Source organism: Myotis brandtii, unplaced genomic scaffold (assembly GCF_000412655.1).
Source record: "Myotis brandtii unplaced genomic scaffold, ASM41265v1 scaffold529, whole genome shotgun sequence".
NCBI classification, from domain to species: domain Eukaryota; kingdom Metazoa; phylum Chordata; class Mammalia; order Chiroptera; family Vespertilionidae; genus Myotis; species Myotis brandtii.
The window spans coordinates 329,609-354,204 of NW_005369934.1; the positions used below are offsets into that span (position 1 = coordinate 329,609).

The following is a 24,596-nucleotide window of genomic DNA, read 5'->3' on the forward strand; positions in this document are numbered from 1 at the left end:
GGACTATCTACAACCACCAACCTGTGACCGCTGTGGAGGAGCAGCTGTGCAGGGTTCAACCTCACAGAGCAGGACTTTCTTCAGCAAGGCTATGTTGCCTGCTAAGTACACCCCTTGAGGTGTAGCTTGTGGAGGTGTTTGGGTGGTGATACTTCGATGTGTTCTGAGGCTGTCCATTGGGGCCTTCTGGGAGGTGTAGGCCAAGGTCAGCTGCTGCCCATGTTCTGCCCAGGGCCACCCGGCATGAGCTACAAAGGAATCTTCAGAAGGCCGCTACTTGTGCTGGACTTAGGTGCCCTGATGAGGCCAAGCTGTGAACCAAGGTCGGCTGCTACTAGTGCCAGGCCTGGGGCCACTTAATGAGAAGTATGGGGCTCGGTGAGGCCAGATACTGCTTTTTTGAGAGATTTTAGGAAACTCTGCAGCATGAGCCAAGACAGGCCATTGGTATGAAAAAGCCACTGGAAACAACTTGGGTGGGCCCAAAAGTTGGGTGGTGTGGGGCTTCAGGGAATCACCAGGGAGGGACAAACAGTGTGAGCCAGGTTGATGGGGTCTCATATATGGCACCTATCTGTTGGTTCTGTGGGGGAAGGGCTCAGAAAATTAACAATGGCCTCTGCCAGCACTTCTGTCTGTGAGAAAGCTGCTCCCTCCACCCCCAGCTCTTATCTCAATGCCAGACGATTCAGTTCCTCCCCATATGTGCCTGGTGCCTTCCAAGCTGCTGCCCCAGCACTGAAGGTCAGTGGGAATGAGTCTAAGTCCATGCACTGGCCCTTTAGGAGGAACTCTCTGGGGCTCCAGCAGCCCTCTGTCTCCCTCAGCTTCAATCCCCACTGGTTTTTATAGCCAGAAGTTATGGGAACTTCTCTTCCTGGCACTAGAACCCTGGGCTGGCAGGCCTGGTGTGGGCTGGGACCCCTGGCTCCTCAGGAGGACCTCTGGAGCTGACATATCCCTCCTAATCTGCCACATATGGGTACAGGATCAGCCCATCCCACGCATCTCCACCCCTCCTCCCAGACTTGATGTGGCTTCTTATTTAATTCCCTAGCTGTAGGACTTCCATTCAGTCAGATTTCAGGCGGTTCTGAATGACAGTTGTTCTGAAGTTTAGTTGTAATTTTGATATAGTTGTAGGAGGAGGCAGTACTGTGTTTAACTATGCAGCCATCTTGACCGGAAGTACCTATTCCTTGGGGAGGTGTTTGGGTGTTATAGAGCAGATATTCTAAAAGTAATAAGCTTACTACTTAAATTAAAAAACCCTCTCACTCAGCAACTAACTAAAGGATTTTCCGTACTTGCATCTGCAGGGCGCAGATGGTCCGAGTCACAAGTAAAGAATGTCTGGTGGTCCTGGGCAGAGAGATTCATGTCATAGTAAGTCAGGGGTTCTCGTCCTGTCACCCAAGTGTACCTGTAAAGGGGAAATAAAAGAGTCAAACACCTTTGAGAAAGGAAAGCATGGCTTACAAAACATTAATCTGCATAGGAAGTGAAATAAAACCATTAACTGAGTACTAAAACAGCTTTGCCAATGAATAAAAATATACATATTTTTTAATCATCTTATTCTTTCTTTAGGAAGAAAGGATAGAATCAGCAGAAACATTTTCCTATATTTGTAGGTTAACCTTTACTAGCACTAGCTAATGAAAACCTTCCCTAATTAACATTATAGACAGACATTTCCCCAAAGCTATGACAATTCTGGTTTGCCTAATTACTCTGAAAAATTAAATTTCAACAATACTTCTGTGGCATCTTTATAACCATGTTCCAGGTAAGCTTCAAAATATTTTGTCTGTATAATATATAATGAAAAGAATGACTATAATAAAAAACTTTCCAAAAACGACATATTTTTGTACATTATCCCAATTTCAATGCTAAAATATTTATACAACAGAAAAATCAAAACATTTGAGGACTGTATCAAAGAATAGAAGCCCTAAACAGACTCTTCCAATGACCCCTAAATGAACCAGCAAAAACATTTGCTGCTGTCTTCACTCTCTGAATTACTCATTTGTTTCCCAAACTGTCAAAATGCTTACCGATTATATTCAGCGCCCCGAAATAAATTTAGTGGATTTCGCCATACTTTGCATTCTGCAACGAAGAGAAATATTAAAATGTTACACATAGTTCTGAGACACTACAGCTACAAGCTAATTAATTCAGCAAAACACCCTTCCTGGCATTGATAAGATAATTTTATTCTCTATCTTCTACAAGGGAAGCAACATGGAAAAACTGGGTGATTGATTAATCAGGAAATGTAGCTCAGGCACCACGACTTTGGAAAATTTCACCTAATCTCTCTGAGCCCAAGTTTCTTCATTTATTAAATCAAGGTATGTGCCAAAATCAGCTAGTTTATAACTTCTACAATCATTTCAAGAGGTCTAAATAGATTCTATAACAGCCGTGGGCAAACTACAGCCCGCGGGCCGGATCCGGCCCCTTTGAAATGAATAAAACTAAAAAAAAAAAAAAGACCGTACCCTTTTATGTAATGATGTTTACTTTGAATTTATATTAGTTCACACAAACACTCCATCCATGCTTTTGTTCCGGCCCTCCGGTCCAGTTTAAGAACCCATTGTGGCCCTCGAGTCACAAAGTTTGCCCACCCCTGTTCTATAAGTTTACTTCTAAAGTTATAGGTAGAAGTACTTTCTGTTACTCTAAAATATATCTTATAATAACTTTATATATAATAAACAAAACTGAAGCTCTATAGTATAATATGCAAAGAGCCCTAGATTTCTAATTAGGGGTCTATGTCATATTGATTTTGTGATAATTCACCAAATTGCTTTTACACTGTCATAAAGGATTGATAGGATAATTAATACAGTTAACATTAATGTAGGGAGAAAGGCCATGAAATTAAATCGTTTTAAAGCATTTAACATTGCTTACCTAGCCAGATGCATTCATCATCATACTAACATCATAGTGTTAGCATGTACTAATAGATTATACATCTTTATTATACAAGGACCATAAAAATTTAGAATCACAGGACTTAACTTAGGAAAGTCAATCATTAGCTCTTAGGACTGTGTAATAGTAAGTGCGAGGCTAACAAACTAACAGACAGCCTATGATTAAGACTTTCTACTGATTCAAAATACTACATTTCTTTGGATGAATAATGTTTTATTAGAAAATAAAATTAGTTAATAGTACTTAAAACATCCGTGTGTGTGTGTGTTCACCCAAAAAACACACCTAAATATATATACGCATAAAAGTAAGCAATTATTGTAGAGATCAAAGGAACATTAAAGGCCATGGAGATAAGACATTAAGATTCTACCCTTAGTCCTATTATATTCAGTATCCATTTTTTCACCCACCCACCTACCAACTCACCCTCCCATCCATCCAATGAGCACTGAAGAGGTAACCATTATTACAATACAGTGTGAAAATGAAAAACATGAAGCACTATGGGAACACTAAGCAATCGCAATAAATTGTTAAAAATATGGAATGAAGGGTGTACACATAACATGAAGACATGTTTTATTTACAAGAGATTAATGTATCTTTAAATTAGCACAGGATTCCACTTAAAATCTGCTCAATATTTATAAACAATGGCCCTAAGTTTTCTGTCACTTAGCTTAACTTATCATTTAGGAAATAATCTTTGCTCAGTTCAGCATCTTTGAATTGTATTCCTAAGAAATTGAAATTCAGTGGCTGTCACTTCACATGGCACTAACTAAAAAATCATGCTTCCCTTAAATAATTACCTTTCTCCCCAACAAGAAGTCCCTAAGAGGTGTCATTAGCACACGCCAGATCGTGGCTTGAATCATACTGGTGAGCCAAACAACCATGATCATTGTCCTTGTGGCTATTATAATTCTTAGGTCCTTACCACTCCCATCTCCGCCTCAGAGGATGTCGTTCAAGATTCAAAGTGCTCTTCTTAAAACTTCATAAATATTGCAAGTTTTGTAATTAGCATACAATAAACATACACACAGGTTTATGCACAAAGATGCTCATGGTAGCATTATTTACAACAAAACAGGTACATTTGAGGAGATGCCTCTCCCTCAATGAATTTCATCTGAAATATTAGTAAAAAGGTTATGGCAACTAATTTGTCTCCAGCAAATATATCATTATATTGACTGGAAGGATAAGCACCGTTCAAATATCAATTGGCAAATTATAAAGCAAACTATCTTCAAGTAAAAGTTCAATCCAACTTTATATATTATATGCAAATAAAAGTATTTCTAAATAAAAATTACTGCATAAATAGTAGGTATACCTAAAGTATTATCTGAAGATGAGCAGTATCTGAAGATGCTATATTTATTTAGGAAGTGCCAAAATGTAGCCAGCAGGGGGTGCTAGAAACACTTTGAAATACTTTTTATGCCTTCTATTAGGGAACTCAACTTTAAAAAAAAAAAGGCATTGAGAAATACAGATTGCCAGTTATAAAAAAGTCATGGGGATGTAAATTACAGCACAGAAAATATAGTCAATAATATTAGAATATTGTATGGTGTCAGATGGGTACTATACTTATTGGGGTGATCACTTCATAATTATATTGTATATACTTGAAACTAATGTGTTATTATATATCAACTGTAATTTAAAAAAAATTTTTTTAAAGGAATACAATTTACTAAAACAAAGAAATCGGGAGAGGGAGATGGGCACAGTCTTCACCTTTCATAAAAAAGGACTCAAGCCCTAGCCAGTTTGGTTCAGTGGATAGAGTGTCGGCCTGCGGACTGAAGGGTCCTGGGTTCGATTCTGGTCAAGGGCATATGCCCAGGTTGTGGGCTCGATCCCCAATTGGGGGTGTGCAGGAGACAGCCGATCAATGGTTTTCTCTCATCATTGATCTCTCTCCCCTCCCTTCCTCTCTGAAATCAATAAAAAAATAATATTTTTAAAAAAGGACTCAATAATATTATTTAAACTGAAACACAGTAGTAAAAAAAATCAAAATCATTGTTAATATTAGTGTCATACATGTGGTCTGTAGTCAGTTTCTTCAACTATCCTTGAACCTTAGAAAATAGGAGTGTAAAAAATGTAAAATGTTCTGAATGATAAAAAAAAATGATGAAATATGTAAGAAATATCTTCATTAGCTATACCCTTCAAATTGAGGGTGCAGGGAAGGTATAATTTTCCTTTAAGAATAAGCAATCTGGCCCGACCAGTGTGATTCAGTCAACCTATGCATCAATAGGTTGCCGGTTTGATTCCCTGTCAGGGCACATGCCCAGGTTGCAGGCATGATCCCAGGTGGGGGCATGCAGGAGGCAGCCAATCAATGTTTCCCCTCTCATCGATGTTTCTATCTTTCGCTCCCTCTCCCTTTCTCTCCTCTGTCTGTAAAAGTTAATAAAAAATATTAAAAAATAAAAAAGAATAAGCAATCTAGAGGTCAAATATGAACACATGTCAAAGTTTCACTTCATATTAGATCACAACTACACTAATTTCTTCTTTGCTGCTCTATTTCATAATCTTATCTTTACCACAAAAACTTTAATCTGGAATCACTCTAGGGAACCTAACCCATAAATATCAGACTGCCTGATGGTTTCGTGATATGGACAAAGGTTAAAAATGCCAAACATATTAGAATATGAAGATTTAAGTCAGAAAATTAAACTCAGGTCTCCAGAGGGTAAAAGTTTTTTCCAGAGGAGTTCAAGTTTCTTATCTTATTTGTGCCTTTGAGGAATAAATTCCTTAAGACACAAAAGTTTATCTCTAAAAGAAATTTTCTATTAATACCAACCATTTCAATACTCTTTAGAGGCACTCAAAGTTAACTAACACTCCTTCAAGGGCTTGCTAACATCATTAATAGTTCAGTTTAAAATGTGCCCCTGATACAATAAACATGTCCTCTATGCTTCCTTCCATCTGCAATGCAGCAGTCTACAGTCAAGTCTTTGCCCCCAACTGCTGACAGACATGTTCAGACTTCGGCATGCAGGCAAGAATGCAATTAGAGAAAGAAAAGCAGTATATAATAGAATAGCACTTATTTAGTTCCCAAAGCCTACAGAACAGATTTTTCTCCCTTGTCATAACAGGATGCTAAGTTTCTGTGTAGGACACAAAGAATATTAAAAAAAAAAATAGTACCTATCACCAAGGACTTTAAAATCAAGCTCCCATCTTTTCTTCAGTCTTCCCTCTCACCATTCCCTACTAAAACTTCCCATCTCGATGATGCTTACTTCATGCCTTTTCAGATTCAGTTACTCCTCTGGAATGCCCACCCATCACTCATAGGACTGTGTGGTTGAAACATGTAGAGAGGAGCTATTATGCATTCGTCCCTGCACTAGGCCCCGTATTACAAAAAAAAAGTTTATTATAAAGAGGAAGTTCTAGAGCAGGAGTGGGCAAACTTTTTGACTCGAGGGCCACAATGGGTTCTTAAACTGGACCGGAGGGCCGGAACAAAAGCATGGATGGAGTGTTTGTGTGAACTAATATAAATTCAAAGTAAACATCATTACATAAAAGGGTACGGTCTTTTTTTTTTTTAGTTTTATTCATTTCAAACGGGCTGGATCCGGCCCGCGGGCCGTAGTTTGCCCACGGCTGTTCTAGAGCCTTGGTAGAAAACTAAGAAGGGCACTGAACCATTATCTGACAGTCAACTGAAGAAGCTTTATAGCTGGAACAAATGTTTTGAGAGAACCAAAGACTTTCCCTTTGTCACAATCCTTAAGGAAAAAGAGAACTTAATTCTCAGGAAAATGAAAAGGTTCTAATGTCATGGGACTTTTAATAACATGGAAGAAAATATTCTACATCCAACTTATTTAATTCTGAAAACATTTTCCCCCTAAATTAAAAAAATTATATATATATGTGTGTGTATATATACACACACACACATATGCATACATATGAGGCCCGATGCATGAAGTAGGCCTTCCTTCCACTGGCTGCGGCACCGGCTTCCCTCTGGTACCCGGGACCCGGGCTTCCCTCCAGCTGCCCCAGCTTTGTCTGGAAGGTCGTCTGGAAGAACATCTGGTCTAATTAGCATATTACGCTTTTATTATATACTAGAAGCCCAGTGCATGAATTCGTGCATGGGTGGGATCCCTTGGCCTGGCCGGCGATTGGGGCCGATCGGGGCCAGCCGGCCAGAGGGAGGGACTGCGAGAGGTTGGTCGGCTGTGGGAGGTTGGCTGTGGGAGTGCACTGACCACCAGGGGGCAGACGCTCAATGAAGGGGCAGCTCCTTCATTGAGCGTCTGCCCCCTGGTGGTCAGTGCATCATCATAGTGACTGGTCGACCGGTTGTTTGTTCGACGGGTCATAATGGTCGCTTAGGCATATATATATATCCCACTCCTGGGGTCCTCAAATATGTAAATTACTAATTCATAGCCTAGGAAGATTTCTTATACTAAAAAGTTAACATCTCTTCCCAGAGTTCAACATCTGACCATGGTGGTAATATTATTATCATGAACAATAGCAACAGCAACTTTTGTTACAGCTATAAGCTTGATTTTCATTTGAGCCTTTTTATAAAGGGTCTTAAAGCTCAAGTTATTTATAACCCTTACATAAATTAGCAAGGGGAGCATATAGTAGGCCCTTTTTATAGAAGTAAAGAGTAAAGCATAGAAAAGCTACATAATTTCCCAAGGTTCACATTAATTGAGATTAAAGCCTGGTGTCCAGAGTGCCCAACAATTACCCACTGTATGCAACAGACCCGTTACCGTACAACATCATATGTTTTAAATTCTGTGCCTTCATCAGAATAATATTTTTAAACATTTTAGCTCCAAAGTATAACAGAAAAGAGCCCTAACTAAAGTTCAACAGATATGTTAGAACAATCAAGATTTGCCCGGCCGGTGTTGCTCAGTGGTTGAGTGATGACCTATGAACCGAGAGGTCACCAGTTTGATTCCAGTTCAAGGGCTCATGTCCAGATTCTGAACTCAATCCCCAGTAAGGGGAGTGCAGGAGGCAGCCAATCAATGTTTCTCTCTCTCCCTCTCCCTTCCTCTTTCTCTAAAATCGATAAAAACATATTTTTTTAAAAAACAAGATTAACCCCAACCAAGTCAATTTCAGAAATGAGCATCATATGGGTAAATTTTAAGCAATCATCAAGAATAACAAAATATCCATTATCTTATAATTAAGCTTTAACTGCTTTCATAACTTTTCAAAATAATTATTTAAACAATTATTAGAAGTCACAAAGTAACATGTAGGTAGCTTTCAATTCAAAAATATGTTACTCCCTAAATCAATCAACCCTACCAAATAATGTGGAAATTGTGAATAAATGTTCACCAGGGACTAATGTTCACCATTTAACTAGAAATCTAATCTATACCAGACATAAATTTTAGTGGCAACATATTTTAAAAGACGTAATAAGCATTGGCTAAGAGAATCATTTTCAACACATACACAGATTTTGGCAAGTACAAACTGGTTTTCCCCTGATTGAGACTATTGGAGAGCAACTCCCAGGGTCCTTGACATGTAGCAATTTGCAGTTTTGCTGAGGGATATATCTGAAATGTAAGCACTGAAAGGCCTGGTTATAACAATGAGTCACTGAACTAGTAATAACCTAGCTGAACCCTCGGCCATATCTCAGTCCTTCCCATCAGATTCATAAAGAAGTCAGTTCATCTGGAGAACACTGCCAAATGGTTGTCCTCTGACTTGATATTGCTGCATGATTTCATTTAATCCGAAGACTACTCTATGAAGTTGATACTATCATTATTTCCATGTGAGAAAATTAAGATATTAAGGAAGGTTCAAGTGGCTTGCCCAAGGTCACAATCTGTAAGCAATGGAGAGATTAGGGCCTCAACGGACTGACCCAAGAGCCTGAGATCTCAAACATCAGCAATCCTGCCACTGAGCTGTTTTTTGGCTAATGTCACATCAGCAATAATGTTATATAATAGAGTACAGGGTTTTAATCAAATGATTCTGTTTAATTGCTTAATAATTGCATTAGTCTTGAGTTTATAGACCTCACAGAGGATCTGGACTAAATTTTTGAGTAAGTACTTAAGATCTTGGACTTTGAAGTAAAACCATTCAAGTTACCACCAATGTGACCTTGGGCAGATGACTTAACCTTCCTGTACCTCAGCTCCCTCAACTGTAAAATAGAGATTATAATATTTGCTTCGTGGGGTTATTGTAAGGATTAAATGAGTTAATACATGTAAAGCTGATAGTAGGCACTAAGAGTGTTAGTTATTATTATTTGAACTATATGGCTTTCTATGGGGAAAATTATTTGCTCTAGTGTTATGAGAATTAAGGGTCTATGAAGGTCTTAGAATATATCTTAGCCCTCTACATGAGTTTCTTCATATCCATTGCTTTTATTATCTGTATTTAATCAGTGCTTGAACTGCCTCTAGTGAAATAATACTGTAATTTAAAATCCCATATGAAATTTTTTAAAAGTTTTAGATAAAAGATATATACCTTATATAGATTATATGAGAGTAAAATGAGATGATTGGTGACAGGAAGCCAAATGACTATAACCAGTTTGTCTAAAGATCCAATTCTATTCAAGAGGCTAAAGTGTCTCACAGAATTTAAACTTGACTTTGGCAAAGATACTTCTCACGTGATGGAACACCCTGCACTTTTCCAAATATCTTGAAGAAACTGAGCACTGCAAATCTTGTCTTTATAGCATCTTATTTGAGAACAGAGAAAATTATCAAGCAGATGTTTCCATAAACCCAAATTTAGAATGTTATTGGGCCATGAGAATCTATTCCCTTAAGACAGGGAGAGGTTGGCCATGTTTTAAATCCCTATGCATCATCAACTCAAAAGCTAACTTGAATTAAGAAATGGCAGCAGATGACATGGCAAATATATCAGCAGGATTTATCAGAAACTGTGTATTTGTGAGAAAAATAGCAAATAACACAAAAGAAGTGAAATGTTCATAAATATTGACCTAAGTCAAACAATCTAAAATTTGGCTATATTATGATAAAGATCACTGCAAATTTTGAGAGGGTCTGCACTCAGGTCAATTTGCACTGATCCAAATGTTAAACAAATATATGAACAGTTTGCCCTGGAACAATCACAAACTTCCCACTCCCCACTCCCCCCACCCCAAATTATTCTAATGTAGGCCAGGTCTTTCAGCTTTTAATCAAAACAAATTATTCTTTATAAAAAGAGTTAGACTATGAGTTTCATATAGACTAATGTTTATAACTAGTATTTTCAGTTTATTTTTAGCTTTTTCAATGATTTTCTCAAATAAGCAATGTCATTCAAGTGTCTTTGCCAATGCCTAATGGGCCTTTGTTAGCCATGTTGTATTTCATGGAAGATTCAGCAAAGAACTGTCTTGTGATGTGCCAAGAAATTCAATAGATTCACCCTTCTGTTATTAAGGCAACAGTCATTTTATTATTTTTAAGGCATAGAAATTTTTAAACAAATTATTTTAACAAAATATTTTTATTACCCTCAGTTTTGACCTATTTTTCCTTTTATACTTAGCTGAAACCAGACTATAGAAAGTGATTAAGGATAGAGATAAGCACAGACAATTTTATAATACTTTTATTAAAAAATAAAAATCAGCCCTGACCGGTTTGGCTCAGTGGATAGAGCGTCGGCCTGTGGACTGAAGGGTCCCAGGTTCGATTCCAGTCAAGGGCATGTACCTTGGTTGCGGGCCTAACTCTCTATCCCTCTCCCTTCCTCTCTGTAAAAAATCAATAAAATATATTTAAAAAAATAAAAAATAAAAATCACCAAAAGAAAAAAAAGAAGAGAAAATGGTATTACTCCCATGGTATCTGGTATTTCCATACCATCATACATACATGTTTGTTGGTCTGAGTTAGCCAAATATTAGAAACCCAAAGGTTAAGGAGAACTGTGCAGACTGAGCCCTAAAAATACTTATGCCTGGCCGGTGTGGCTCAGTGGTTGAGCATTGACCTATGAACCATGAGCTCAAGGTTGGATTCATGGTCAGGGCATCAATCCCCAGTAGGGGGTGTGCAGGAGGCAGCTGATGGATGATTCTCTCTTATCATTGATGTTTTTACCTCTCTCTCCCTATCCCTTCCTCTCTGAAATCAATAAAAAAATATTTTTTTAAAATGCTTAGGATAATTTCAATTTGCCTAAATATAACTATATATTATGAATAGAAATATTTCATGCATAGTAGATATTTAATAAATGCTAGTGGAACTGAATAATATTCAAAAGCTCAGTCTTTACCAGGTAATAACTCAGTACAAATAAAACTGGGAATTTCCATGATTATTATTGTGGACTATCTATATATATAAAAGCCTAAGTGACCATTATGACCAAATGACCGGAATGACTGGTCGACCGGTCGCTATGACATGCACTGACCACCAGGGGGCAGACCCTCAATGCAGGAGCTACCCCCTGGTGGTCAGTGTGCTCCCAGAGCAGGAACATTGCTCAGCCAGAAGCTGTGCTCACAGCTGGCGAGCGCAGCTTTGGCAGCGGGAGCCTCTCCCACCTCCGTGGTAGCGCTAACAAGCTGCGGTGGCTGTGGCAGGTGCAGCAGGGCCGGGATGAGTGGCAGTGCAGCTGCGCCCAGCCCCGGCTGGGGCTCTTCCCTGGCCACCTGTCGCTTTGGCACTGCTATATCTCTCAGGGGGATGTCGGACTTCCGGGTTTCAAAACCCAGCAGTCCGACATCCCCTGAGGAGTCCCGAATTGTGAGAGGGCACAGGCCAGGTTGAGGGACCCCACCTGTGCACAAATCCATGCACCGGGCCTCTAGTATTTTTATAAAGGGCTTTTATTTAATGCATAAGGTTTACTCAAGGCATTCATAAAGAGAGACAGAAAAATTATAATGACAATAAGAAGAGCATGAGCTCTTTATTGCATTAAGGAATGATGTCAACAGATTTAAACTGGTTAGAGAGATAATTTTAATGAAAATAAAAACGTATTCACAATAAAGAATGGCCTCAAATGAGGCTGCTTTCTGCTTTCAATCTGTTAATTTTCTACAATGTTCTGTATCATTCAAAGACTATAGTAATCAGGCAAGAGCACATTTAATCTCTGAGGTCTTCAGAGCAGATGCAAAGTGATGGCAATTATCCACAACTGCTTATGTGATGATTACTGAGTGATCAAGATTCCTCGTTAGCATAATATGCCACACTCATTAGAGTAGCTGGTTAAAGTGATGGTTCACTTTGCTGAGGTCTCTTTTTGTTTCTTTCACAAAGTGGATGAGTTTACAAAGTCCCAGATAATTTTGTCACCTTGGTGCACCATCTCTTATACACGTAACCTTTAGGAAGAAGTAAATGTGTACCTAGAGGTGCCCACTGCCACTCATGGCTGGCTGGCAAAGGTGTATTAAAAGAGCACTTAATCAACATTAGGAATAAAATATATACACAATGCTACTTGAGCTTATCAGCTGCCTATGAAATGTGGACTGAGTTATTCTAGGGAGGAAGAAAAAAACATCTAACCTAGCTCTTTAATTTCTTCCTCTTCATTCTTCAAGTCTCAGAACTTGTGCCCTCTCCTTCAAGAAGCAGAGAACCCCTCTTTTGTTCTCCACAGCACTGGATGCTCCCCTCATACAGTCAGAGAACTTAATCACTTTGTCTCCATCAGTAGACACAAGAGGTCCATGGGAACATATTATTTATAAGAACCTGTGCAAGCCCAGGTTCATATTAGGAACTTAGGAAATGTTTACTGAGCTGATCATGAGACCAAACTATAAAATTATATTCTTCCTTCTTCTTTTATGGGTGGAGAAAACACAGGACTTGTATGTGCCCATTCATTCATTCACTGAGTTTCAACGATATGAGATACTGCAAAATGCTAGAGGTACTATAATAAAACAGTAAGTTAGAAAATTATAGTACAATTTGCCCTGGCTGGTTTGGCTCAGTGGTTGGAGTGTTGGCCCTCGGACTGAGGGTCCTGGGTTCGATTTCGGTCAAGGGCATTTACCTTGATTGCAGGCTCAATTCCTGGCTCCAGTAAGGGGGTGTGCAAGAGGCAACCAATTGATGGGTCACTCTCACATTGATGCTTCTCTCTCTGTGTCTCTCCCCTTCTCTTCCACTCTCTCTAAAAATCAATGGAAAAATATCCTCAGGTGAGCATTAACAAAAAATATTTTAGTACAATTTGATAAATGTTCCTACAGATAAAAATATTAAGGGTCAGTAAATGTGGAGAGATGTTGTACAACCTATCACAGAAGGCTTCTCAGGAGATAACATTTGAGTTGTGTTGTAAAAGTTAAGCAAACACAGGAGACAGGGAGACAGATTTCTAAGCAGAAGGTCTTCAGAAAACATGGCATGTTCAAGAAATGAAAAGGAGAGAGACAGGACTGTGACAGAAGCCCAGGCAGGCAAAAATAGTTAGAAGCAGCTTATGCTGTGCGAAGGAATCTGGGCTTTATCTTCAGTGTAATGAGAACCGATGAAGACTTTTAAGCAGAGGAGCAATGTTATCAGCTCTAGTTAGACATAAAATTCTGTAATCAGCATGGAAGAAAGTTGATACATTCAATAATGTTTGAGAAACTAGGGACAAGAAGGCTGGAGACTCAAGTTTGGAATTTTGACCATTAGCTAAATCAAATGAAAGAAAAATAAAATTAAACAAGATAAATATTCCTTTCCTTGGGAGGCTTATATGATAGTTCTCTGGTAGAGGTTGTCAACTCCTTGGGAAAATAAACTGAATTTTTCTCTGAAGTTTAATATTTAAATAACAACATTCTTACTGTCATAGAGTAATTTAGTAACCAAATTGCTGCAAATAGAAGGACTTTTCATACCTGAGACACTTTGCCTGTTGGAATCTGAGTCCCCATTACTGGAGTTAGAATTGTTGGAGGAGTTGTTGTCAACCCCTCCCAGAAGGGGGCGCAAGTGGCTTACTGAGACTTGTTCAATGAATGATGTTCCATACTTGCGAAAATACCACCATTCAAATATCTAGAATAGAAAAATAGTAAGTACGATTATGGTTTTGTTATTGTTTATGATTTTTGTATACATGCCCATAAAATATATTGCATTTACTAATTATATGTACCTTTACTAATTACATGTACCTTAAATAATTTTTATTCCAAAAATTTTGTTTATTCTAAAAATTAAAGAATTTATAAAAGTCAAAACACCAATTATACTTTAAATTCTTAATGTTGTTTTCTCCAATTAATTTTTTTTCTTTAAAAAATCTGCCCTGACCAGTGTGGCTCAATTGGTTGGGTGTCTTCCTGTACACTAAAAGGTTACTGGTTTGATTCCTGGTCGGGGCACAGGCCTGGGTTGCAGCCTCAATCCCAGGTAGGGAGTGTGCAGGAAGCAGCCAATCAATGTTCTGCTCTCACATTGATGTTTCTCTCTTCCTCTCTCTCTCTCTCAAATCAATAAAAATATTTTTAAAAGAAAAATCTGTATCTGCAACCATGGATAAAAGAACACTGTAAGAGTTGCTCAGTATTATTTTTCTCCAAATTTACATATCTATAAGAATAAAAGCGTAATATGCTAATTAAACTGGGCAGCTGAACGACCTTTCAGACATCCTTCCATACGACCTTCTGGACGAAGCTGGGGCTGCGAGTGCCAAGGCAAGCCACCGTGGCTGCAAGGGCTGAGCCCCCTGCACGAATTTCATGCATCGGGCCTCTAGTTATTCTAATAACAAAATCATTATAGCTGAAAGAGAACTCTAAAAACATATACAAATAAGCCAGTTTTAGAAGTATGGCTTATGAAATATTCCACTTAAGATTGTGATAAAGCCATACATACATAAAATTATTAAGATAGAAAAATTCCATTTAAAAAAGAAACAATCTCCTTAGAAAAATGCTGGTTTTACAAAGAGTGGAAGGCATCCCATTTCATGTATGGATGGCATTCAACTGCTAAGAGATTCAGCAATGTCCCACCTGCTAAGAAGTGCTTTATAAACACAAGCATCTACCAATAATGTTTCCTAGTTCATAAACATACCAATTGTTATGTACTGTGGATTGCAAAGGAGAAAAGAAATAACTCTCATTAGTAAAAGCAATGATACTCACACAACTGGACTAAAATCACAATTTCCTAAGCACTGGGAAAGCAAGAAACCTCTCCCAACTCTCCTCACCTGGCGCTTTTCTACCACTGTTTGAGGTAGCTCTCTCCCACAGCCTTTCCTCTCCTCCCTGTCTGATTTGGAACATCTTTTTTAAGCAGTCACAGATCTTTACCCAGAAGAAATTTAAGAATCAACTATATCCCAGAGTCTCATAGCATAACTACATTATATTTCCATAATAATAAAGAATGTGAAATTAACATAGAATGAGTTACCTTTAACTTTACTTACTTCATAAAAACAAAATTTTGATATCTACTCTGGAATGGGCTTTGGGCTATTATTTTTAAATTGATGTTTTCTCTCTTTTGGTCTAACAAAAATTTCTTTCAGACAGAAAGAACATCTATGAATGACCAGAAGAAAATATCAATTAGACCAAGAACTTGATTCCAAAGAGTTACCCCTATTGACCATGTGAATTTCCATGTATTAAGAGATCAAGTTTAAGTAATTTCACTGTGCAGATGGAAAAATATGATATGAAAGCTAAGAAGAAAAAGAACTAGTCTATAATATTTGGAATGCTAGGAATAAGAGATCTTGCTTAAAAGGGAAAAAAGTTTAAGAATGGTAAATTTATAAACCACGAATCCAGAAGAGAGTTTGTAACCTCAGGTGAATTACTTAATCTATTTCAATATAAGTTTATTTAGTGGAAATCATATTTATTATAAATCATATTTAATATTAAGAATATATTTATTAGTCCTGGCTGGTTTGGCTCAGTGGATAGAGCATCAGCCTGCGGACTGAAGGGTCCTGGGTTGATTCCCGTCAAGGGCACATGCCTGGGCTGCGGACTCGACCCCCAGTAGGGGGCATGCAGGAGGCAGCCGATCAATGATTCTCTCTCATCATTGATGTTTCTCTCTCTCTCTCCCCCTCTCTAAAATCAATAAAAATATATTTATTATTAAAGGTCCTCAATTTTCACAACCATGTAAAACACCTAGTCTCAACCTCCATGTAAAAGGCCTAGTTCAGTGCCTGCTGCATAGGTGGTTCTCAAAAGTAACAGCAAAGCTATCAGTTAGTGTATTGGTAACATACACCCCTCACACACTGCTAGGACACACCCCTCTTTTGCCAGTCTACAATTCGTGAGAGTACAGTATCTCGTCCTGTTACTACGTTGTTGGCTGAAAACCCTGGAAATCGTTGTGAAAAGGGGTATTGCTCATCATTCAATCCTGACCATCCAACAAAGCCCTGAAGAGATTCGTGATGTTGCCTTTAGAAAAGAAGAAAGACTCCAAGGGACTCAAAACACTGACCACAGAACTGCGGGTGGCTCTCAATCATCTGTGATGGGGGAGCTTTCTTTGCTCTGCTTCCTATATTCTGCTTCTTGGGCACCTGCCAGGCCTTAGTTCATTCATTCAGTCACATGGCGCTAAATGCTCCACACTAGGCATGAGCTGTTACAGAGCACAGATGTGGCCCTGCACTACCAGTCCATGCCACAGACCCACAATGCCTCTCACAGGTTGCTCCTCGCATGGCCTATTCCCATCACAAAAAACACCTCGGGATGCTTCAGATTTCTCAGTTTATCCAGCAGAATCAGAGAATGTCATTACTAAAAGGGACTTTAAAGCACCATGTACAGTCTCCATTTAGAGATGAGGAATGAGGTCTGTACGGGAAGGTGCAGTGACCTGACCGAAGTCACCCAGCTACTTAAGTAGTAGTTGCTTAGTCTAAAGCCCCAGCTCCGTGCCACTAATCTTACCAGGGCCCTATAATAAGATACTATTTTTTTTAACTCTCTTGATCATTTAAACAGACAGATGTAGCCTATCCCTTTTCAAATATTCACTTCCATGTGTCCTCCCACTCTACTGTCTCTCTTAAGTTTCTTAGCTATCAAAACCAACCTAGAAGTAGCCAATCAAATTGGACCTGATAACTCACCCTAAGGTGTAAGTGACTCTTATGAATAGGGTATTTATATTATAATCGGAGACAGACCTTCTATACAGTATTTCTAAAGTAGGAATAATGGACCTCAGTGAAGACTGGGTTATTTCTGCAGCTGTTTGGGGGAGAAGAGGAGAGCCTTTTCTCAGCAGTAGATGGCTTCTTACCCATCACTGTCTTTCTTTATACTAATGTGCCCACCAACCTAGAACATAGGCTCCAATGTGTATTGAATGAACAACTACTTCAAGAAAGAAGGAAAGGACTTAAAGCCTTCTTCAACTTCAAACCAAGTCTAATTTGGGATCTTAGCATAACAAGCTGCCTTTTATCCTGAAACATGACAGGCTTTGGGCCAGCGTCTCACAGTATTTTAGAAGAGCCACACTAATCCAAATGGGCAGATGGTGTTACCTAACATGCAAATGTTTGTTGTCACTTTGAATTCTTCTCCACGGTGCATAACCTACATAGCTCTCATAAGCAAATTTAAATTTTAAAATTAGTTTTGGGACATGATAATAGCTAACTGGGCTTGCCACAGTACAACAAAACAGTTTTTAATCTGAAAAATAACCATAAAATTAAAATATAAATTAACACATTTCATAGTCTTAAAAACATAATCTCTCTAGTATGTGTTTCCTACTCATGTTCCACCCCAAGGAGTATACAGCATCAACTGGGTTAAAAGTTGAGAAAGCAACAGTGAACCTACCATCTAGCTGAAAGGTAAAAACCCTAACACACTTCATGACAGCTGAGCTGTGTGATCTTGGTTGATTCTTTTGATTCTCTGGGGCTTGATTATTTAATGTGTAAAATAAACTCACAGTAAGCACTCAGTTAATGTTGGATGGATGGATGGATGGATGGATGATTGGAAGACTGGATGGATGAATAGGTGATTAGAAGGTTGAATGGATGGATGATAAGGACTGGCCTGGTGACTTAATGGTATATAATTTAAATAAACACAGGACCAATGAAAGGGTTTATATTAATTTTGTTTGTTATTTTTTTTTAAAAAGGGGGCCTACACATATTTATGGAAGAGGAAAGAATCTAGTGGAAAGAGAAACTGAAGATGCAAAAAAGTTCAACCAACTATGAGGCAAGATACCAAAGCCCAGGAAGCATACCCACCCTTCCTTGAAAAGGTAACCTACCATTTCTTGATCTAAGACAGGAAGAATGGGGAAGGATGAATGAGTAGAGGGATCCATTCTATTTTGGAAAGTAGGGTGTGATATGAGCTATTTTGCCGGAAGCCAGTCCATCCTTGCTGCTTGACACAGTCGCTGCAGGAAAGAAACATCTGCACAGCATATGTTTCAAGGGACCTGGCATATATAGCATATTGTTCTTAATATGTTTGCTCTCCTTAGCGCCATGTGTTTTAACCAAGGTCACCTCTCCGAGAAAGGTTGTTTCCCCAGGTGGGGATATTTCCCTGAGGTTAGGGAGGGGATACAACCCCTTAACTAAGTGCCAGGCGGGTAGTTAATCACTTTAACTACAAACAATCACGATTAAGCTACATAATCTTTACTCCCTGGAATGGAGATAAGAAACGCCCTAACCTTTGCAATAGAAATTGACAGGATTAAAATCGACTGGTATAAATACAGATGTAACAAGACAATAATCATCAGATCCTAACCAGAACTTGGCAGGAGATCCTGGCTAGAGGTCCTGACTAGGCTGCTGATCAACTGAAGGCTGTCTCCGTGTCATTCCTTCTTCGCCGACTCCGTCCACACCTTTGGGGACCCCTGGACCTGCTGGGGTTGGATCCCAGCACTATTTTACATATATAAGAAGGCAACAAAGGGATAACAAGTGGGTGAAACTGATCTCCATAGAGATGCAGACAAGGTTTATGTTCTGAGAATAAGAGAAGTGGAGATGGAATTGGAAATGTGAGGATGGAAAAAATGGTTTGAATCTATACCTTGTAGAACAGAAGGGCCATAAGCTATACTCAGGACCTGGATCACATTTAAAACAAAGACCCATTTGTCTAGGTCTCAGTTCCCAATGCCTTGTGACCTCCTCCTTTACTAACTGACAGAAGCAGAGGATGACTAAGGAGCACTGGGGTTGGGGCTTAGGGTGGAGACCTAGGTTGGCAGCTGGCCTAAGGTGCAAACTTGTCTCATCTTCTGCCCCAGGGAAGGAACAAAAATCTGACACAAGGTAACAGACAAGGCCCTTTCATCTTTCTTGCAGACCTAAAAGCTGAATATTTCCTGAAGAGGCCTAGATTCTTCCTAGCCAATTGTAGAGGGCCCCTGGGAAGGTACATGGGCATTTTTCCTTAATAACTGTCAGCTGAACCTGAGGCGACAGGCAGAGCCCCGTCTTGCATACACATTTTACCAAAAAGGCAGAAGTGTTCTCAGCATTGACTTTCATCTTTGCCCAGGTGTCCGGGAGGAGGTTTGGATATGTAAATCCAGTCTAGCACCAGGAATGAATACAAGTTGGGCCCACCCAAGCTCCTTTATCTTTAGTTTTGGTGAAACCTCCTGGTATTTGGGGTATAAAATAAACACGCTACTTCGGTGCTGGGTCCCTGTCTCTCCCTCAGAAGAGGACGGTGGTCCCACCCGGACCCAGCCTTTTACTTCCACCTTTGTGTCTTGTCTCTTTATTTCATTTCTCAATCCCCAGGCCCCCTACTCAAAGAACCGGATCACTCTCTTTCCGTGCTAGACGCGGAAAAGAGAGACCCCACCATAGCCAATAAGACCTCCTCTTCTTGAATTGCATGTTCTATATATAAAACACTTCTCTCCATGAATGAGGGACTTCCCTATACACAAATCACATTAAAAATACTCCAAGGTTCCATATAGCAGCATGTTAGTAATTCCACTCCAATTCCATTAAATCCATGGGAAATACACAGATGTCACAGTCTGAGATTAACTGAGTGCATCCTGTGGATTAAAGTAGATGATGATAGCAAGAGGATAGATACAGTGATATGGAGATTAAAGAGGAAATATGAAACTTTCTAGCCCTAACCGGTTTGGCTCAGTGGATAGAGCGTTGGCCTGTGGACTGAAAGGTCCCAGGTTCGATTCCGGTCAAGGGCATATACCTTGGTTGTGGGTACATCCCCAGAAGGGGGCGTGCAGGGGGCAGCTGATCAATGTTTATCTCTCGTCCATGTTTCTAACTCTCTATCCCTCTCCCTTCCTCTCTGTAAAAAATCAATAAAATTTATTTTTAAAAAAAGAAAAGAAACTTTCTAGCAGTATACTTCTATGGAAAAAAAAAATGCCAAATTGACACCTGCTCTAAGTCTTCAGAAATATACTTGGGGGTAAACAGTGTTTGGGGCAAGAGGGAATATCCTGGGCTTAAATGAGATAAACTAAGGCAGTTGTTACAGGAGGTTTATGGTAAGATCCATAACATTTTTACTTTCCTGTTAGAATTTTCAAGTATATTCCTTTCTCCTTACTCACCTACCCTTTAAAAGTCCCTCCCAATTCCTTATGGCAGACATTTTTTTACTCTTAGTTTCTGTATGTTTTGTTTAGGAATACTGAAGAGATACAAAGAGGTCTTGACCTCCTGCTTCCTTGGTCTCATCCCTCCTTGGTCACTTGTTTCCCTATCAGTTATGGGGGCTGTGTGAAGAACTGGTATTCATGCCCTTCCATGCCTTACCCTGGCCACCTACTGCCTTTAAGAAAAGAGAGAAGACAGAGATCTGAGGTTTTCTTCAAGGTCAATAGTCAATGATCCATCCCGCCTCAGTGTCTGTATGTCCACAGGATGAGACTTTCCACTGTAGCAGCATTACTGATTGTGGCTTAGAAGGAAGGGTCACTCTCCTGGGATGAAGTTACAGAGCCATGGACAATTAGGAAAAGCCAGCCTGTGCCATGTACCCCAAGCCCTGCCAACTCACATACTTGGTCTTGGGTGGCGTTTTAAATAAGCTCCCCAGATAATTCTAATGCAGTTGGCTAATTCCTTCACTCACTGGATCTCTGTGCAAGCAACAAATATCCCTAAGTGTTTACTCAAACATATACAAAAAGTGGTATACAAAAACACAGATATGGTCCCAGCCTTTGTGAAGCTTCCATTATAGAGGGAACAAAAATAATGATGACACAAAAAAATATATACTTTTTACATCATGGGAGGTGTTGGTCTATGTTCTAGACTGGCCAAATCTGACCCAACCCATGGCCAATCGGAAAAAAGATAAAAGTGTCTCCCCCTGAGAATGTTGCATCTCCCTCCCTTTTTCTTCTTTTCTTCTCTCCCCCTCTCCCCTTTCTTATCTACCTGACCCATTCCTGTGAGTCTGTTAACATGAAAACATCAACTGCTAGACACTGCTGCTATCCACCTTCCAGTCAACACGTCGTGAAAGGAGAAGGATGCCGTGGCCAAGCAGTGGAGATTTAAATCCTAGTCCTCACTCACCCTTACCTGGCAAGGTGACCTGGGCAAGTCATAAGCTTTCTGGATGCCTAGTCCTTCGGTCTTTTCTGGTTTCCATTGCATGGCTTCTGAGGGTTCCTACCTCCAGCCCTTCAACTGCATAATTTTCAAGCCTCTCAATTTGTGCTCAAACATAAACTAAAAAAACCAAAAACATAGTTTTGTCCCTTTATCTGCCATTAGCCTATTCACCTTCTTCACCATGTCTCATCATTAATCTGATCCACTCATGTCCACAGTCAGACCCTGACAGGCATCTATCTACTCTGCGGCATCTAATCTCCTGCAAAAGATCATTAATTTTCATGGTGACCCCAGGAAGCTGATAAGGCTGAATGAGCCTTAGTCTCCTTCCACTGTCTTCAGGTTCCCCTGCCATCTAGCCCCCACAGCATCTCTCTCATTCTTTATTCTAGAGCCAAGTGACAAGCTGCTCCGTAATGGACACAACCTGATAATTATACGCTACTTCCCACACTTCAAACGCACTTCCAATCATTTCCCTTAGTCTTTTTTGCACTTTTAGCACCAGAATTACTTGGGTGATCCTTATGTCTATCAAAGTGCTACCTCAAGTGCAGGACAAGTTCTTTAGATAAATAAATAAAGAAGTTAAAGGGAGCCATAACGATCTTCCAGGCCCACTCCCTTATTTTTTTAAAAAAATTCTTTATTGTTTAAAGTATTACATATGTCTCCCTTTCCCCCCATTGCCCTCTCCTCGGCCATTCCCCCCTCCCAGCACATGCCCTCACCCCCCTAGTGTCTGTGTCCATTGGTTATGCTTATATGCATGCATAGAAGTCCTTTGGTTGATCTCTGACCTGCCCCCCACCACCTTCCCTCTGAGGTTTGACGGTCTATTCCAGTGATGGCGAACTTTTTGAGCTCGGCGTGTCAGCATTTTGAAAAACCCTAACTTAACTCTGGTGCCGTGTCACATATAGAAATTTTTTGATATTTGCAACCATAGTAAAACAAAGACTTGTATTTTTGATATTTATTTTATATATTTAAATGCCATTTAACAAAGAAAAATCAACCAAAAAAATGAGTTCGTGTGTCACCTCTGACACACGTGTCATAGGTTCGCCATCACTGGTCTATTCGATGCTTCTCTATCTCCGGACCTATTTTTGTTCATCAGTTTATGTTGTTCATTATATTCCACAAATGAGTGAGATCGTGTGATATTTATCTTTCTCTGACTGGCTTATTTCTCTTAGCATAATGCTCTCCATGTCCACCCATGCTGTTGTGAATGGTAAGAGTGCTTTTTTTTTTACAACAGCGTAGTACTCCATTGTGTAGATCAGTGGTTCTCAACCTTCTGGCCCTTTAAATACAGTTCCTCATGTTGTGACCCAACCATAAAATTATTTTCGTTGCTACTTCATAACTGTAATGTTGCTACTGTTATGAATCATAATGTAAATATCTGATATGCAGGATGGTCTTAAGCGACCCCTGTGAAAGGGTCGTTTGACCGCCAAAGGGGTCTCGACCCACAGGTTGAGAACCGCTGGTGTAGATATACCACCGGTTTTTAATCCACTCATCTGCTGATGGACACTGAGGCTGTTTCCAAATCTTAGCTATTGTAAATTGTGCTGCTATGAACACAGGGGTGCATATATCCTTTCTAATTGGTGTTTCTAGTTTCTTGGGATATATTCCTAGCAGTGGGATTACTGGGTCAAATGGGCCACCCCCTTACTTTTGGACAGGAGGGACAGAGGGCATGATCAGACAAATGTGGATTCAAATCTCACCATTTGTAAGATATACTTTAACCCTGGCCAAATTTTTTAAACTTTGTTTCTGTTTATATCAGCAGGACAAAGAAAGGCACTGGTTATATCTACCACTTAGAATTTCAATGGGAATTAAATAAAATAATACATGCAAAGTGCTTAAAATAATACCTGTAATAGAATGCAAAACTCAATAAATGGATCTTTATTACAATGGATTTCCCACATGATCTGTCATCCCTTCTACCACTTTCCCTAAAACATAATTCTTTTACAGCTAATCCATGAGCTAATTCTTTCATTTACTATTCTAATTTTCTGCTTTTTTTGTTCTTGATCCTCACTTTAAATATTATGTTCTGGATGTTTACTTTATATCTCTCAATTTAATATGTGTAAAATGTAGGTATAGGAGCATATATCCTACATAATAAAAGAGAAACATGTAAATTGACCATCCCTCCGCTATGCTCACCAGCCAATCAGGAGAGTATGCAAATTAACCCAACAAAGATGGTGGGTTAATTTGCACACGCAGGCACCGAGCGGCCTGGGTCCTGGGAACATCCTCGGGACCCAGACCGCTCCTAGCCTGTAGGCCCGCGCATAGGCCCTGAGCGGCCGGGGTCCCAGAACGCCCCCGGCCACTCCGGGCCTATGGGCGCAGGTCACAGGGCGAACAGGCCAGGCCTCCCTGAGATCGATCGCAGGGCGAACAGGCCAGGCCAGGCCTCACTGCAATCCCAGGCAAAGAATCCACTCTGCTGACCAGCCTGCACTATGGACCTTTTTGGGTGAGTGGCATGGAGTCCGGGGCCTCTAGCCTGCACCCACGGGAAGTCTCCCTCTCCCCAGAGTTAGGAGCACCGGTCCAGGTCCACCCAGCGGCCCAATCCTGACTGCAGGGGTGAGTTCCTGCAGGCTGGGGTTTGATCCCTAGGCATTAGCAGTAGGAGACCAGTGCCTTTGTTATTGCTGTGTGTCCGGGTTTTAATTGGACAAATGCCCTGCGGTCCCAGGCGCCAGCTTAGCAAAATCTTTTAGGAGGAGAATTCTGTCTGGGTTTCCTCAAATTCCCTCAGCCACTACTCACCCCTCTGTAAAGGTGCAGAACAAGTGAGGCCCCTTAAATAACAAGTAAGCCTTAAATAAAAATCAGAGGTCTCCAGCAACGGTGGGCCTCTCTCATCACAGTCATTTGGAATGGATGGCATTTGAGTATTATTTTAG

The 24,596-nt window shown here is 39.9% G+C and overlaps 1 protein-coding gene across 11 annotated transcripts in view; it reads right to left on the reverse strand.

The window, feature by feature from the left end:
• The window catches only part of ST7 (suppression of tumorigenicity 7), a 239,917-nt gene that overhangs the window by 131,522 nt on the left and 83,799 nt on the right, over positions 1–24,596 (reverse strand). For all 11 annotated transcript variants that reach the window (XM_005877698.2, XM_014548931.1, XM_005877693.2 and 8 more), the window contains 3 exons: positions 13,895–14,054; positions 2,064–2,118; positions 1,308–1,423 (listed from right to left, as the gene is read on the reverse strand). In XM_005877698.2, coding sequence (XP_005877760.1) covers positions 1,308–1,423; positions 2,064–2,118; positions 13,895–14,054 — 331 coding nt within the window. The remainder of the gene's footprint in view (positions 1–1,307; positions 1,424–2,063; positions 2,119–13,894; positions 14,055–24,596) is intronic.